The sequence below is a fragment of the Lagenorhynchus albirostris genome, chromosome 1, assembly GCF_949774975.1.
Source record: "Lagenorhynchus albirostris chromosome 1, mLagAlb1.1, whole genome shotgun sequence".
NCBI lineage: Eukaryota > Metazoa > Chordata > Mammalia > Artiodactyla > Delphinidae > Lagenorhynchus > Lagenorhynchus albirostris.
Genome location: NC_083095.1, coordinates 59787565 through 59805542, shown reverse-complemented (window position 1 = coordinate 59805542; position 17978 = coordinate 59787565). Strand labels below are relative to the sequence as shown.

Sequence of the window (17978 nt, the reverse complement as noted above, 5' to 3'; positions counted from 1 at the left end):
TTGTTTTTATGGGGTTTTATCTTGTTCCACCATCTGGTACATAGCCCTCTGCCTTTTTATCTTGTCTCTCTTTCTGTGAATGTGGTTTTGTTTCACAGGCTGCAGGATTGTAGTTGTTCTTGCTTCTGCTGTCTGCCTTAAGGTGGATTAGGCTATCTAAGAGGCTTGTGAAAGTTTCCTGATGGGAGGGACTGGTTGTGGGTAGAGCTGGCTGTTGCTCTATAGGGCAGAGCTCAGTAAAACTTTAATCCGCTTGTCTGTGATGGGTGGGGCTGGGTTTCCTCCCTGTTGGTTGTTTGGCCTGAGGCAACCCAACACTGGAGCCTACCCAGGGTTTTTGGTGGGGCTAATGGTGTACTCTGGGAGGGCTCACGCCAAGGAGTACTTCCCAGAACTTCTGCTGCCAGTGTCCTTGTTCTCACAGTGAGACACAGCCACCCCCCGCCTCTGCAGGAGACCCTCCAGCACTAGCAGGTAGGTCTGGTTCATTCTTCTCTGGGGTCACTGCTCCTTCCCCTGGGTCCCGATGTGCACACTACTTTGTGTGTGCCCTCCAAGAGTGGAGTCTCTGTTTCCCCCAGTCCTGTCGAAGTCCTGCAATCACATCCTGCTAGTCTTCAAAGTCTGATTTTCTAGGAATTCCTCCTCCCATTGCCAGACCCCCAGGTTGGGAAGCCTGATGTGGGGCTCACAACCTTCACTCCAGTGGGTGTACTTCTGTGGTATAATTGTTCTCCAGTTTGTGAGTCACCCACCCAGCAGTTATGGGATTTGATTTTATTGTGATTGCGCCCTCGTACCGTCTTATTGTGGCTTCTCCTTTGTCTTTGGATTTGGGGTATCTTTTTTGATGAGTTCCAGTGTTTTCCCGTTGATGATTGTTCAGCAGTTAGTTGTGATTCTGGTGCTCTCACCAGAGGGAGTGAGAACACGTCCTTGTACTCTGCCATCTTGAACTAGTCTTGCCTCTTCTTCCATCTTTCAACCTATTTATGTGTTTTAATCTAAAGTGTGTGTCTTGTAGATGGCATATAGTTGGAACGTGTTTTTTTTCTGTCTATTCTGCCAATCTCTGCCATTTAGTTGGACAGTATAACTCATTTACATTTAATATAATTAGTGATACTTCTGCCATTTTGTTATTTTCTATATTTCTTAGGTCTTTTTTGTTTCTTAGTTCCTCCATTTCTTTTGTGTTATATAGATGTTTTATATTGTGCCGTTTTAGTGTTCCCCCCCCGCCCCGTAACTGTATGTGTTTGATTTATAATCATTTACTTTGGGTTAATCCACTTAATGTCAACAACTTTTCTTCTATATAGTTCCATCCTTGCATTCTGTATGCTGTTTTTGTTACAATTTACATCTTTATGTATTTTACATCCAACAAAATAAATTTCTAATTATTGCATTATGCAATTGTGTTTTAAATTAGATAGAGAAAAAGGGAGTTATAAACAAAAATGTGTTTATAACCCTGCCCTGCTTTTATTTAGAACGTTAGGCTAAGCCTAATATCTGATAAGGCTGCTGAAACAAGGCTGAAACAAGACTGAAACATTTAAGTAAACCTTTACTAAGTGGTTTTATACTGAGGGTAAAAAAAAGAAAGGAGAAGAATAAGAATCAGACAGTTTAGTCTTAATAATATACCTTCCTCTCAGCCTGTGTCCCATTTTAGGACCTGGCATATATATATATTTTAATATTTATTTATTTATTTGGCTGCGTCAGATCTTTCATTGCAGCACATGGGCTCTTTGTTGAAGCACACGGACTCTCTAGTTGTGGCACATGGGCTCTCTAGTTGTGGTGCATGGGCTCTAGAGTTTGTGTGCTTAGTTGCCTCGTGGCATGTGGGCTCTTAGTTACTTGACTAGGGATCGAACCTGTGTTCCCTGCATTGGAAGGCAGATTCTTAACCACTGGACCACCAGGGAAGTCCCAGGACCTGGCATATTTTTATGGGCTAGGTACCATTTTAGCACCCATCCTTACTCCTACCTTCCTCAATGTCTAGGTCCCAAGAGAGAATGACCGAAGTAGAAATAGTTGTTTTACCAGCTTCAGATCAGATACTGGTTTCCTTTTAGAGGTCCTCTCCCTTTATCTGTATGGTTGGCTTTGGGAATGATCACTTCCCTCACCACATTAAGGATGATATCATACTATTTGCAGGAAACTTTCCCATTTCAGTGGAACATAGACTGTATCAGACGATCTTTCTGTACAGTGACCCCTCCAGGATATCCATGTAGTTTTGTCCAATAAACTGGTATTATAAAACTCAGAGTTGGAGTCACAGATTTGTGAGTTATTAGCATAGCAGTTTTAGTGTTTAGTTTCCGTTAAAACAATGGAAATGGATAAAATGAAAAGAGTATGTTTTTAAAAGTGTCTGGAATGTAACTTGTTAGTAAATGTGGAATTAGTTGCTGGGTAGATGGATGAATGACTGAACGAATGTTAACTGCTTCTTGTGAGGTAATTATTAATTTTACAGATCGTGTTTCATCTTGTTTGGGTTGAACTCTTATTCTGCCTTAGCTCTTTTTAGACCATTTGATTCTAAAGCTCTTTTGATACCCTTTTAAAGGGAGAATTATTAATGATTACAAGTTTACATTTTTTGTAAAGAAAAGAATTTAAAAAGGGATATACTAAAAATAGTTTTTATCAAACTTGATTATGAATAATGAGTGAATCAGTGCCCCTTTTAAACTTTTTGGTGGTTTATCACTAATTACAGGAAAAAATCTCTTTATGTAAAGTGGAAATTATTTTTTAAGTTTTATATATTGGAGAGTGTAGGTTCATAAAACTTTGCATTACAGTCAAGTATTATCAGGGCCTGTATATTGACATCTTATTATGTTGTTTTTATTAATATAATATTTATTTGAGGTAAAATGAAAAATAATTTTAATTTAACCTCACTGTATTTTGTCAGCTTGATTAATTGCTTCTTTTAAGTTACGTGGTCTAGAATTCCTTTAATACTCACGTTTGGGAGTGGAATAGGTTTTAAGTGTTCCGTGATTAATCACTACCATGTTGTATGGAGGGTTACCTATTCTAAAATTTAGGACCAGTTTATCAAATCATGTGTAATTGTGTATTGCATTATATTTATTGATGTTTGATAAATTTGGTTATTCTTTCTATACTTTTGTGAGATAGGGTTCTATATTTTAGTTAAAATTTAAGGGTGAAAAATCTCCATGAGAAAACCAGCATAATTAAGACCTGAGCAATGGATTTGAGATGCATTCTTGAGACTCAGATTCTTTGCTATTCCTCAGTCCACCAGATCCCACCAGATTCCACCAGCTCAAGGCTTTAACGTAGAATTTACCATCTCCTTTTAGAATAGAAGGACTGATAAAATGTTATTGGATTTAAGAAATATCACTATACTAAAGATAATTACATGTTTAATCTGAGAGATGCTTTTAGAATTGTCTCTTAAAGTGTTGTAGTGTTGTAAAGAAATCATTCCGATTATTAGGTTTTTGAAGTGATGTGCATTCTATGTTTTGACATAGTTAGCTGAAAGTAAGATGGTTGGAGAATATGTAAACTGTAAAGAAAGCATCTTTTCTTCCCAGTATTGTGTGTCAAATGCCTCTTTTACTCAGAGGCAGAAATAGATTTTTTTTTTTTTTTTTTAAATCACTGCTTGTTTCTAGCGATGTCACAATTCTGTGAGCTGGTAACAAGGGTAATGTAGGGAGAGGCAGAGGCAGAGATCAGGGTAAAGGGTTTTTTTTTTTTTTTTTTTTTAGAAAAGGTATAATCAGGTTTATTTAATACAGGTTAATGAACTGTTGATAGCATATATGGGTCACAGTTACAAAAAAGATTTTGGAGAAGAGAATAGATATTAAAAGGTGTTTTTCTAGATAGAAGGGGCCTAAAAAGGGAAGATTTGCCATAGAGGTTTTGGGTTGAACCCTGGAAAGAATCAAACCTGATCAGACTTGAGGTTGTTCTTAAAAAAGGGTATTTTTCCCCCCTACTTTTCACCTTTTTATGTGATTGAATTATATGTGGGGCCTGGTAACAAAGAAAAATAACCTCATTGGATGACAGTGAATAATGAACTGACCCAGAGAAAGATGAAATACAGAAGCAACTGCAAAAGCCTTAAGCTGTTTTGTGCTGAAAACTTGTTAGGGAGAGAAATAATGTGGAAAGGCTGTGGTTATAGGATCATGGTCTTTGGAGGAGGACTAATAGAAACAGCTACCTTTATTGAGTACCTGCACTCCATATTCATACAGCATTATTCCCATTACAGATAAGAGAAGGGAGCCACTGAGGTAGGGTAGAGGGATTCAAATTCTAAACCCAAGGTTTCATCAGTGGTTTTCAAACTTTAATAAAGCAGCAGATCCATTTTTTCCCCCCATAGGGAAATCTTATATGGAACCCCATATACTCTATGGAAAAAGCCTAAACTGGTTGAATCAGGGTAAGACCACCTGATTCAGCGTCTTTCTTTGGCCTTCTTTCCTCTTACTCTCATTTTCAGAAGCTCTGAGGCATCTCTGTAGAACTCTGGTCAGAAAAATCATTAAATTTCACCATACTACTTTCCTTCATCACTTGGTGATAGTGGTTGAAAATTGCCAGAAAAATACCCTCTGATACCTGCTGTTTGGTGATAGTCTGGTACCCATTTCATGAAAAGGGTGTTAATAGTATTTACATGTAAACTTGTACTTACGTTTGTGTCTTAATCTGTTGGGGCTGCCATAACAAAATACCATAGACTGGGTGGCTTAAACAGCAAACATTTTTCTCACAGTTCTGGAGGCTGGGAACACCAAGATAAAGATGCCACAGATCTGGTGTGTGGTGAGGGCACACTTCTGGTTCATAGTCTTCTCATTATAACCTCACGTGGTAGAAGTGTCAAGGGAGCTTGGAGCCTCTCTTCTAAGATCACTAATCCCATTTCTGAGGGCTCCACTCTTATGACCTAATCACCTCCAAAGGGCCCTACTTCCAGATACCATCACATTGGGGATTAGGTTTCAACATAAGAATTTTGGGGTTGCAGGGGGACACAGAAAAATTCAGTGTTTAGCAGTTTGTAATCAACAATTTTTATCAAAAGTGTATTTTTAAGAGGTTAATTTTCTTTGTCTTGAAGGTTGTGGCAGCATTGCCTGAAGATATGAGACCAGGTTCTAACTTCTATGGTTTTCCATGGGAATTAGTGATATTTGCAACTGTTGTTGGATTTTTTGCTATTCTTTTGTTTTTGTGGAGAAGTTTTCGATCGGTAAGTAACCAGTGCTCTGTATACTAAGAGAATGTTCGTTCTGTCTTCATGTTGAACAAGTAATATGAGAAACATATCTTTTGTTTTAAGGAAACAGGTTATTGTTATGTGGGCTACTCATGTTAATGTGTGGCTGCTAGAAACTGAATATGGATTTAGAGGAATTTTTTAAAGTGTAAAAATTCTCTGTAGGAGTATTCCACACTAATACTAAAACCCTACCTCTATTTCTTTTTTTTTAAAAAAAATTTTATTGGAGTATAGTTGATTTATAATGTTGTGTAAGTTTCAGGTGTACAGCAAAACCTACCTTTATTTCTTACTTGCTTATTATTTGGGGTCTGTGTTTATTTTTAACAGTATACTATACATCTGTGAATATACCACCCAACCTGGAATCAAAGATATTGACTGTCACCTATATTTAGGTGATCCTCCCTCATTTCATCCCCCTGCCTCCCTGCACTAGAGGTAATCCTGTTCTAGATCCTGTGTTAATTATTCCCATGCCTTAAAAAAATTTTTTTTTGGTCATATGTACACAAATCCTTCAGAAGTGTAGTAATTTTGCTTAGTCTCATGCCATATGTCATGTTTTGGAACTGTTTTACTCCATCCTATATTGCTAAGATTCATCCATATTTTTGACCCATTTTGATTGTTTTAAGAATATTATATTGTAAGAATATATTACAATTAATTTATATATTTTATGGTCTTGGGCCTTTGAGTTGTTTCCAGGTTTTTTTCTATTACAAATAATGCTGCTGGGTAGTTTCTTATACTTGTCTCCTGTTGTATATTTGTAAGTTTCTCTTGGGAATATACTAGGTGTGAGATTACTGGGTTATATAGTATATTGGAAGTTCTGCTTTTAAAACATAGTACCAAATTCTTTTCCAAATTGTCTGTACCAATTTATACTCCCAACAGTAGTATATAAGAGGTCCTGGAGATCCATTTGATCTGTGTCATCTCCAACACCTGTTATTGTTGAAATTCTTTATTTTTGCCACTTGAATGGTATCTTAACCATGGTTCTGATTTGTATTCCTTGATCACTAGTGAGATTGAAAACTCAGTAAATTTATTGTCCATATGTATTTTTTCTTCAGGGAAATATTTATGTCTTATACCCATTTTTCTTTTGAGTAGTTTGTTTTCTTTTTTATTTGTAGGAGTTCTTTATATATTCTTGATGATATCCTTGTTGATTATCTATATTGCATATGTCCCAGTACGAAACATCTTTTCATTTTTCTTAAGATGTTTTGTGATGAGTAGAAATTCTTAATTAAAACAGTTTTCTTTTAGCACAGAATTGCTTGATCCATCTTGAGTTGATTTTTTGTTTAGTGTGGGGTAAGGAGTTGGTGTAATTCCCCACCCCTCTTCCCCCGCAATATAACCTTTTCCCCAGCTTTGTTTATTGAATAGTCTCCCTTCTTCCCATTCATCTGCCATGCTACATATGAGAGTTCCACATACATGTAGACTTTTTCTGTGCTCTTTATGCTCCTGATTATTATTGAAAGCAGATACATGTATATCATTCTATATCCATCCATTATTAGGTCAAGCTTGCTAATTATCTAATTTGTGGTGTTCGTGTATTACATATTCTTGCTCTTTTTTTGTTGTTTCCTTCATCTGTCAAGAGTGAAGAGAAGTTGGCTGAATTCCACTGTCATGATGGATTTATCAGTTACTTTCTGTAGTTTTGTCAGTTCTCGCTTTACATATTTTGAGGATATTTTGTTAGGTAGATACATGTTTAGAATTGCTACATCTCTTCTTGGTGGATTGAATCTTTTATCAATAACTAGTGACCCTCTATAACTCTTCCGATGCTTTTGTCTTAAAGTCTCTTATCTGATGTTAGTATAGCCAGACCAGTTTTCTTTTTGGTAATATTTCATGTGTCTTTTTCCATCCTTATATTTTCCAGTCTTTCTGTGGTCTTTTATTTAATGTATGTCCTGTATGAATTTCTTTTTTTATTTTTATTTTGTTGGAGTATAGTTAATTTACAATGTATTAGTTTCGGATGTACAGCAAAGTAATTCAGTTCTGTATGAATTTCTTTTATATAATCTGAAAATCTCTGTTTTTTCACTGAGTTTAGTGTATCTACATATATTATGATTATTGATTACTGATGTATTTGGACCAGTTTCTTCTAGCATACTTTATTAATTTGTTCCACTTTTAATGTTTCTTTTCTACATTTGTAAGTGAATCTTCCTTCTGAGAAAACAAAAACCTTATTTAGCATACTTTCACATCCCTTGGTCTCTTTCACTTTCCAATCCCCTTTCATATTGGTATAATCTAGAATTTTAGTTCTAAAAATATTTCCTTTTCCATTTCTTTGTTTTTTACTTTCTCCTCCACCCCTTCTCCAGTCCTCAAGACAACAACATATATTACCAAGATATTTGATCACCCATAATTGACATATCTCTTGCAGGGGCTCCTGAATTTAATTCTTCCCATATTTGAATACTTCTTTCTAGATTGTTTTCAGTGTTGGTCTTTGTATGGCAAACCTTTTGTATGCTTGAGGATGTTTGAATTAAGTCTTCACACTGAAATGATAATTTGCTTGATACAAACATTCTGTGTGCAAAGTTCTATCCTTTTACTTCCTTGTCTTTTTTACATCTAATGTTACTTTTTGAAAGGTCTAGTGTCAATGTGATTCTTATTCATTTGTAAGTGATCTGTTCTCTGTGGAGGCTTTTAATTTGATATCCTTATTTCAATATAATATGTTCAGGTTTGATTTTTTTTCTTATTTCTTTAAATTCTCTTGAATATTTAAATATGAAATCTTTTATCTTTATTAATTCTGGGAAGTTTCTTCTGCATTTTACATTTTTTTTTCCTCTTTGGAACTATTATTTTTTTAAGATGTTGGCTCTTCTACTTCTCACTTCCCTCTTAACTTTTTTTCCTTTTTTTTTTTAATAGTTTACTGTTACCTTTTGAGATAGTTTCTGAATCTGATGTTTCAGTTCACTAATTGTTCCTCATCTATACCTACTATATTGTACCTTGACTTTCTTTTTTAATTAATTTATTTTATTTTTATTTTATTTTTGGCTGCGTTGGGTCTTCATTGCTGTGCGTGGGCTTTCTCTAGTTGCGGCGAGTGGGAGCGACTCTTTGCTTTGGTACGCGGGCTTCTCATTGCGGTGGCCTCTCCTGCCGTGGAGCACAGGCTCTAGGCACGCAGGCCTCAGCAGTTGTGGCTCGCGGGCTTAGTAGTCGTGGCTCATGGGCTCCAGAGCGCAGGCTCAGCAGCCATGGCACACGGGCCTAGCTGCTCCGCGGCATGTGGGATCCTCCCAGACCAGGGCTTGAACCCGTGTCCTCTGCATTGGCAGGCAGATTCCTAACCACTGCGCCACCACGTAAACCCTGTACCTTGACTTTTAAATCTTGTTTTATTTAATTTTATTCCTGTATATCTTCTGTAGATCATTTAAGTCCCCACTGTTTTCTCTACTTAGATTACCTTAGTCCTAAACCTGCTTCCCTTATAAATGGAATTTTTCCTTCATTGTTTGAGAGAGAGGTTAAAGAAGAAAAAAGTTTTTTTACTTTATAGTCAGCAGATCCATGGCCGCATGGTAACATTTTTCAAACTGTTATTTTGGATATCATTACTGGGGAGATGATATAGGGGCTTCCTTAAGTAATTTGTTTTAGGGTCAAATATGTTTGAGGAGCAGTGGGCTAAATGAAATGAAACAGATATCTTTAAGGTAGACTTATTTCAGAGGCTTTAATATGCTAATACACAATGTGACTTCAGTAGGACGACTTTCATATGTATTTTTCTCATTGGAAATAGAACACTTTTTGGCGAACTTACATTTATACTAAGGCAATGACAAACCTTTTGTTTTTAAGTTGGCAATAGAAGTTAAATAAATTATATGTGCTTGCATGTGTGTGTGTTTTAATGTAATTTTTGTTAAAAATTTGTTTCAGGTTAGAAGCCGGCTCTATGTGGGTAAGCTCTGTTTTCTATTTTAGATCTCATCATTGTTGTTTACAATTAAATCAACTTAAAAACATGATAGCATTAACTCTGTTTTTAGGAAGAGAGAAAAAGCTTGCTGCAGAACTTTCTACACTGATCGAAGAAAAATGTAAACTACTTGAAAAATTTAGTGTTGTTCAAAAGGAGGTAAGACGTTTTTGAAAATGTTGACATTCATGTTAGAATCAGAAGACTTGATACTTTTCAATGCAGCTACTTCTGTGTTAGTTGAAGATCACTCATGCTTTGTTTGCAAAGTGTGAGACTTCAGTGGCTTTCATATTACCAGTCTAAATTTTAACCATTGTGGTAGGTGCATAGTGATGTCTCATTGTGATTTCAGTTTTCATTTCCCTGACTAATGAGGTTAATCACCTTTTCATGATTATTGGCCATTTGGATATCCTTTTTGTCATGTTGCCTAGTTTTTTTTTTTCACATTTTAAAAAGTATGCTTATCTCTCTTTTTCCTTTTGATATGTAGGATTTTTTCCTATGTTTTGGATACAAGTCCTTTGTCAGGTATACGTATTGCAAATATCTTCTTGCACTCTGTGGTTTGCCTTTTTATTTCAAATGGTGTCTTGGTAAGCATAAGTTCTTAATTGTAACATAGTCTAATTTTTCAGTCTTTTCTTTATGATGACTGTTATTTGTTTCCTACTTAAATTTTTTTGTGTACTCAAGAGTATGAAGATATTCTTCTGTGTTATCTTTTAGAAACTTAATTTTTTTACTCATTTAGTCTTTGTACTAGTTTGCTAGGACTGCCATAACACAATACCACAGACTGGATGACTTACATAGAAATTAATTTTTTTTCACAGTTTAGGAGGCTAGAGGTCCAGGATCAAGGTGTTGGCAGGTTTGGTTTCTTCTGAGGCTTATCATTTTGACATAACTGGTCATCTTCTTGCCCTGTCCTCACATTGTCTTTTCTCTGTGCAGGTGCACGTTTCTGATGTCTCTCAGTGTGTCCAAATTTCCTCTTCTTGTAAGGGCACCAGTAAGATGGATTAGGGCCTATCTTAATCCAAGGGGCTCATTTTAACTTAACAACCTTTATTTTTTTTAAATTTTATTTATTTTTGGCTGTGTTGGGTCTTTGTTGCTACCCACAGGCTTTCTCTAGTTGCGGCAAGCAGGGGCTGCTCTTCGTTGCGGTGCGCTGGCTTCTCATTGTGGTGACTTCTCTTGTTGCGGAGCACGGCCTCTAGGTGCGTGGGCTTCAGTAGTTGTAGCATGTGGGCTCAGTAGTTGTGGCTCACGGGCTCTAGAGCGCAGGCTCAGCAGTTGTGGCACACGGGCTTAGTTGCTCTGCGGCATGTGGGATCTTCCCAGACCAGGGCTTGAACCCGTGTCCCCTGAATTGGCAGGTGGATTCTTAACCACTACGCCTCCGGGGAAGTCCTAACTTAATGATCTTTAAAGGGCCTGTCTCCAAATACAGTCACATTTTGAGGTATTGGGGCTTCAACATACACATTCTGAGGGGAAACAGTTCAGCCCTAAATTAATCAGTCTTTAATCTATCTAGAATTGAATCTGTGATGGTGTGATTGGTGGTTAGTATTCAATATATTATATATATATTTTTTTGCGGTACGCGGGCCTCTCACTGTTGTGGCCTCTCCTGTTGTGGAGCACAGGCTCCGGACGCGCAGGCTCAGCGGTCATGGCTCACGGACCCAGCTGCTCCGTGGCATGTGGGATCTTCCCGGACCGGGGCACGAACCCATGTCCCCTGCATTGGCAGGCGGACTCTCAACCACTGTGCCACCAGGGAAGCCCAGTATTCAATATTTTTCATGTGGCTATTGAATTTACCAGTACCATTTATTAAAAGACCATCTTTTCCTTTTGTTCTGTAGTGTCGTAGTCTTAGGTTATGTGACTGTATATATCTGAGTCTGTTTCTATAATATTTTCTATTCTGTTGGTCTGTTTTTTTAAAAAAAATATCCTTGCACCAATACCATGCTTTTTATTTTTTTTTAATTTTTTAATTTTTTTAACATGTTTATTGGAATATCATGCTTTTTAAAGTCTACCTAGCACGTCTTGATGTCTGACAATATAAACCTCCAGGTTTGTTTTTCAAGATTGTCTTGGCCATCTTGGCACTTTGTCTTTTTGTGTAAATTTTAAATCACTTCATCAGTTTACACATGCACACATACACATAGCCTCTTAGGAGTTTGGGATTGCATTGAATATATAGATTAATTTGGAGAGAATTTACCTTTTTACAGTGTTGAGTGTTTATCCGTGGGCTGTGATATATCCTTCTTTTTATGTCTTTTTAAAATTCTCTCAGTATTGTTCATACATTTTTGTGTTGAGGTCTTGTACATCTTTTCTTAGATTTATTCCCTGGTATCTGATGAGTTTTGAAACTATTATAAATAGTATAGTTTTTTTAACAGCTTTTCGGGGGTATGATTCACATACTATACTATTTATTTAAAGTGTACAAATGAATGGCTTTTGTATATTCACAGAGTTGTATGTCCACCACAAAATATTTTCAGACATATTTTTTACACCCCAAAGAAACCCTGTACCTCTTTAGCTGTCACCCTTCACCCAATCTCTCCTACTTGTAAGCCCTAGACAGCTTATCTACTTTCTGTCTCTATAAACTTGCCTACTCTAGATTCCATTTTACATAAATGGAATGATACAACATGTGCTTCCTTGTGACTAGCTTTTTAAGCCTAGCATAATGTTTTCAAGATTCATCCATGTTGTACTATGTATCAATACTTAATATCTTTTTTTGCCAAATAATATTCCCTACCACAACTGATATATCCATTTTTCAGGTGGTGGACATTTGGGTTATTGTACTTTCTGGCTGTTATAAATGATGCTGTTGTGGACATTCTTGTACAAGTTTTTGTGTGGATATATGTTTTAAATTCTTTGAGGCATATACCTAGGAGTAGAATTGCTGGGTCTATATATAACTTTTTGAAGAACTGCGAGATTGTGTTTCACAGTGGCCGTACTAGTTTATATTTCCACCAACAGTTTGTGAATGTTGCGTTTTCTCCACATCTTTCCCAACACTTATTTTTTTTTTGGCCACGCCATGCAGCATGTGAGACCTTAGTTCCCCAACCAGGGATTGAACCCGTGCCCCCTGCAGTGGAAGTGTGGAGTCCTAACCACTGGACCCCTCAGGAATTCCCTCCCAACACTTGTTATTATGTCTTTTTGATTATAGCCATCCTAGTTGATGTGAAGTGTGTCTCAATGAGGTGTTTCTTTTTTTTTTTTTTGATTTTATTGAAGTATAGTTGGTTTACAGTGTTGTGTCAGTGAGGTTTTAATTTGCGTTTCCCTGATGGCTAGTGATGTTGAACATCTTTTCATTTGCTTATTGGCATTTATATATTTTCTTTGGAGAAATGTCTACTCAGTTCCTTTGCCTATTTTTAATTTTTAAAAATTAATTAATTAATTTTTGGCTGCGTTGGGTCTTTGTTGTTGCGCACAGGCTTTCTGTAGTTGCGGTGCATGGGGGCTACTCTTCATTGCGGTGTGCAGGCTTCTCATTGTGGTGGCTTCTCTTTGTTGTAGAGCGCGGGCTCTAGGCGCGCGGGCTTCAGTAGTTGTGGCATGCGGCCTCTGTAGTTGTGGCTTGTGGGCTCTAGAGTGCAGGCTCAGTATTTGTGGCACATGGGCTTAGTTGCTCCATGGCATATGGGATCTTCCCCGCCCAGAGCTCAAACCCGTGTCCACTGCATTGTCAGGCGGATTCTTAACCACTGTGCCACCAGGGAAGCCCCCTTTGCCTATTTTTAAATAGGGTTATTTGTCTTTGTTATTGAGTTCTAACTTTATATATTATAGATATGAGCCCCTTATCAGATATGTAATTAGCAAATATTTTCTCTTATTCTGTGGCATGTTCTCCTCACTTTCTTGGTGGTATATTTGAAGCATAGAACTTTTTAATTTTGGTGATGCTCAGTTTATCTATTTTTTCTTTTGTTGGTTATGCTTTTGGTGTCATTTCTAAGAAACTGTTGCTTAAAACAAGGTCACAAAGATTTACATCTGTGTTTCCTTCTAAAAGTTTTATGTGATTAGCTGTTATGTTTAGATCTTTGATCTATTTTGAATTAATTTTTGTATATTGTTAGGTAGGGGTCCAGCTTTATTTTTGGCATGTGGATATCCAGTTGTCTTAGCACTGTTGTTGAAATGACTAATCTTTCCCCATTGAATTGTTGTGGCATCCTTGTTGAAAATCAGCTGACCATAATTGTGAGGGTGCATTTCTGGGCTCTCAGTTGTATTTCATTGATTTATATGTCTATCCTTAATGCCAGTTTCACACTGTCTTGATTCGTGTAGCTTTGCAGTAAGGTTTGAAATTGGGAAGTATAAGTCCTCCAACTTTTCAAGATCATTGTGAGCCTTTTGCATTTTCTATGAATTTTAGGATCAGCTTGCAATTTCTGCAAATAAATTAGCTGGGATTTTGATAGGGCTTATGTTGAATCAGTAGATCAGTTTGGGGTTATTGCCATCTTAGCAGTATTATGTCTTCTGATCCATGAATATGGGATGCCTTTCCATTTATTTAGGTCTTCTTTATTTCTGTAATATTTTGTAGTTCGCAGAGTATTAGGTTTACACTTCTTTTGCTAAATTTATTTCTAAGTATTTTTTCTTTTTGATGTTACTGCAAATGGAATTTAAAAAAAATTATCTTTTATTTGCTAATTGCTGGTATAGTGTTTATTCTCTTGTTATTTTCTAAACATTTATGGGACCTTCAGAGAGGTCTGCTCTTTTATTTCTGACATTAGGTTGATTGTCTGTCTTTCTCTCTTTGTCACCTTATCCTTGACAGTGGTTTATCAACTTTTTTAGTGTTTCCAAAGAACAATCTTTTGGCTCAGTTGATTCTTTTTACTTTATTTGCTTTCTAATTCATTACTGTCTTTATTACTTCATTTTTAACTTTTCTTTGGTTTACTTGCTTTTCTTTTTTATCACTTCTTGGGATGGATACTAAAATCATTGAGTTTTTAGCCTTCTTTTATAATTTCTGCATTAAAGTTATAATTTACTTGGCAAGTTTGGCTTTTATTAAAGCATCTTGTTCGTTTTGATATGTCATGGTTTGCTGATCATTCAGTGTAAAATATTTTAAAAATTTTATTGTGATATTTTCTTTGAAACATTGGTTATTTGTTAGGATATTTATTACTTTCCTAACATATGGGGATTTCCCAATAGTTTATTTGTTATTAAGTTTTAGCCTAATTCTACCTAATTATATTTAATTCAGAGAATATCCTTTGTATGATTTCGTTCCTTTATTTGTTGATACTTAATTTCTGGCTTTGCATAAGATTGATTTTGGTAAATGTTTCATATACAATATACATATATACTATTATTATCCTTGTGTCAATACCATACCATTTTATTTACTAGTTTATTGGTATGTAAATATAAAAATTGTTACTTGTTAATTTTTTATTCATATCGTCTATTGGTTATTGAGAGAAATATGTTAAAATTTCCCATTAATATTGTAGATTCCTTTTTCTCTTAGTTTTATTATTTTTATGTATATTGAGGCTATGTTAGATGCATATAGATTTAAAATTATTTATTTTCTTAGTTAGATTGACCGTTTTATCATTATGAATACCCCTGTTTTATTTGTAGTAATTCCTTTTTTAAAAATTTTTATTGGAGTATATTTGATTTATTACAATATAGTGTTAGTTTCAGGTGTACACCAAAGTGAATCAGTTATACATATACATATATCCACTCTTTTTTAGATTCTTTTCCCATATAGGCCATTACAGAGTATTGAGTAGAGTTTCCTGTCCTATACAGCAGGTTCTTACTAGTTATCTATTTTATATATAGTAGTGTGTATATGTCAACCCCAGTCTCCAATTTATCCCTCCTTCTCCTTATCCCCTGGTAACCATAAGTTTGTTTTCTATATCTGTGACTCTACTTCTGTTTTGTAAATAAGTTCATTTGTACCCCCCCTTTTTTTTTTTTTTGTGGTACGCGAGCCTCTCACTGTTGTGGCCTCTCGCGTTGCGGAGCACAGGCTCCAGGCATGCAGGCCCAGTGGCCATGGCTCACGGACCCAGCCGCTCTGCAGCATGTGGGATCCTCCCGGACCGGGGCACGAACCCGTGTCCCCTGCATCAGCAGGCAGACTCTCAACCACTGCGCCACCAGGGAAGCCCCTGTACCCCTTTTTTTAGATTCCGCATATAAGCAATATCATATGATATCTGTCTTTCTGTGTCTGACTTACTTCACTCAGTATGACAATCTCTAGGTCGATCCATGTTGCTGCAAATGGCATTATTTCATTCTTTTTAATGGCCGAGTAATATTCCATTGTATATATGTACCACATCTTCTTTATCCATTCCTCTGTTGATGGACATTTAGGTTACTTCCATGTCCTGGCTATTGTATTGTAAATAGAGCTGCAATGAACATTGGGGTGCATGTATCTTTTTGAATTATGGTTTTCTCCGGGTACATGCCTAGGAGTAAGATTGCTGGGTCATATCGTAGTTCTATTTTTAGTTTTTTAAAGAACCTCCATACTGTTCTCCATAGTGGCTGTACCAATTTATATTCCCACCAACAGTGTAGAGGGTTCCCTTTTCTCCACACCCTCTCCAGCATTTATTGTTTGTAGATTTTTTGATGGTGGCCATTCTGACCAGTGTGAGGTGATACCTCATTGCGGTTTTGATTTGCATTTCTCTGATAATTAGTGATGTTGAGAATCTTTTCATATGCTTTTTGGCCATCTGTATGTCTTTTTTTGGAGAAATGTCTATTTAGATCTTCTGCCCATTTTTTGATTGGATTATTTGGTTTTTTTTGATAATTGAACTACATGAGCTGTTTGTATATTTTGGAGATTAATCCCTTGTTAGTTGCTTTGTTTGCAGATATTTTCTCACATTCTGAAGGTTGTCTTTTTGTTTTGTATTTGTAGTAATTGACTTTGTCTGATATACAGTGTAACAATCCCAATTTTCACTTGGTGAACATTGGCGTGGTAGATCTTTTCCCATTATTTTACTTTCAACCTTATTATATACTTTTGTTTAAGCTGTCTCTTTTGGAAACAGCCTACAGATGGGTTTTGCTTTTGTTAATCAGTCTAAAAAAATCTTTTAATTAGATTATTTAGTTCATTTGCATTTAATGTAATTTCTAATTTATTAGGGGTCAAATCAACCATCTTAACTGTTTGTTTTCTATTTGACCCACCTGTCCCATGTGGCTTTTTCTCTTCTCTTGTTTTCTTCTGGATTGAAATAGTCATTTATTAATTCAGTATTTTCTACATCAATGCATTTGTTATAGATTTTATTTTTTTAATGGTTACCTTAGAGATTGCAACATGTATCCTTAATTTATTAAATTCTAATATAAATTTGTGCTGTTGCTACTTACTGGATAATGCAAAGATCTTAGAATGCTTTAATTCCACTTGCCCCCTTTTATTTAAGTGCTGTTGCAGTATATATATATGTATTTTTCTTCTCATTATTAATTTATTTAATTTATTTTTATTTTTGGCTGCGTTGTGTCTTTGATGCTGCATGTGGGCTTTCTCTGGTTTTTGCAAGTGGGGGCTACTCTTCATTGCGGTGCGCGGGCTTCTCATTGTGGTGGCTTCTCTTGTTGCGGAGCATGGGCTCTAGGCACATGGGCTTCAGTAGTTGTGGCTTGCGGGCTGTAGAGCGCAGGCTCAGTAGTTGTGGCACACGGGCTTAGTTGCTCCCTGGCATGTGGGATCTTCCCAGATCAGGGCTCGAACCCATGTCCCCTGCATTGGCAGGCAGATTCTTAACCACTGCGCCACCAGGGAAGCCTTGTTGCACTGTATTTTGACTTTATATAAACCTCCAAATCATTTTATTATTCTTTGAAACAGTCAAGATTCATTTGAATTTATCCACACATTTATTCTTTCCATTGTTCTTTATTCTTTCTTTCATTTCCACCTTCTATCTGGGATGATTTTCCTTCCTCCTGAAGGATAGAGAAACTTCCTGGTCTTGTCTTTTCTGGAATATACTGTTGATAAATTCTCTTAGTTTTTGTTTGTCTGATAACGTCTTTATTTCTCCATTTTGTATAATGCTCTTTATAGAAGTCTGAGTTGGCAGTTGCAGTTATTTTCTTTAAGCACTTTGGACATCTCATTTTACTGATTTTTTTCCTTGGCATGTTGTTTGTGGGTCAAAGTCAGCTATAAGTTTTATTGCAATTTGGTGATCTTGTTTTGTATTTTTTCTCTTTCAATTTTAAAAATTGAGGTATAATTTTCATATAATAAAAAGGACATTCTTAAATATGCAGTTCTGTGAATTTTGACAGGTATATTCACCCATGAAGCTACCACTCCCATCAATACATAAAACATTTCTATCACCCTTATATTTCCCTTGTGCTCATTTTCACTCAGTCCCCTACCCCTGCCGGCAACCGTTTTTATTTCTATCACCATAAATTAGTTTTTGTCTGTTTCAGAGTTTGTATAAATGAAATCATACTTTTGTTTCTGCCTTTTTTCAGTTAGCATTGTATTTTTGAGATTCACTATGTTGT

At 36.1% G+C, this 17978-nt stretch overlaps 1 protein-coding gene across 4 annotated transcripts in view; it reads left to right on the top strand.

Annotated features, from left to right (window-relative positions):
* Positions 1–17978, top strand: part of MIA2 (MIA SH3 domain ER export factor 2) — an 89786-nt gene that overhangs the window by 19705 nt on the left and 52103 nt on the right. For 3 of the 4 annotated variants that reach the window (XM_060143084.1, XM_060143073.1, XM_060143064.1), the window contains exons 2-4: positions 5159–5290; positions 9290–9311; positions 9400–9488. The exons of the other annotated variant lie outside the window; for it this stretch is intronic. In XM_060143084.1, the coding sequence (XP_059999067.1) occupies positions 5159–5290; positions 9290–9311; positions 9400–9488 (243 nt within the window). The remainder of the gene's footprint in view (positions 1–5158; positions 5291–9289; positions 9312–9399; positions 9489–17978) is intronic. 4 annotated transcript variants of the gene reach the window in all.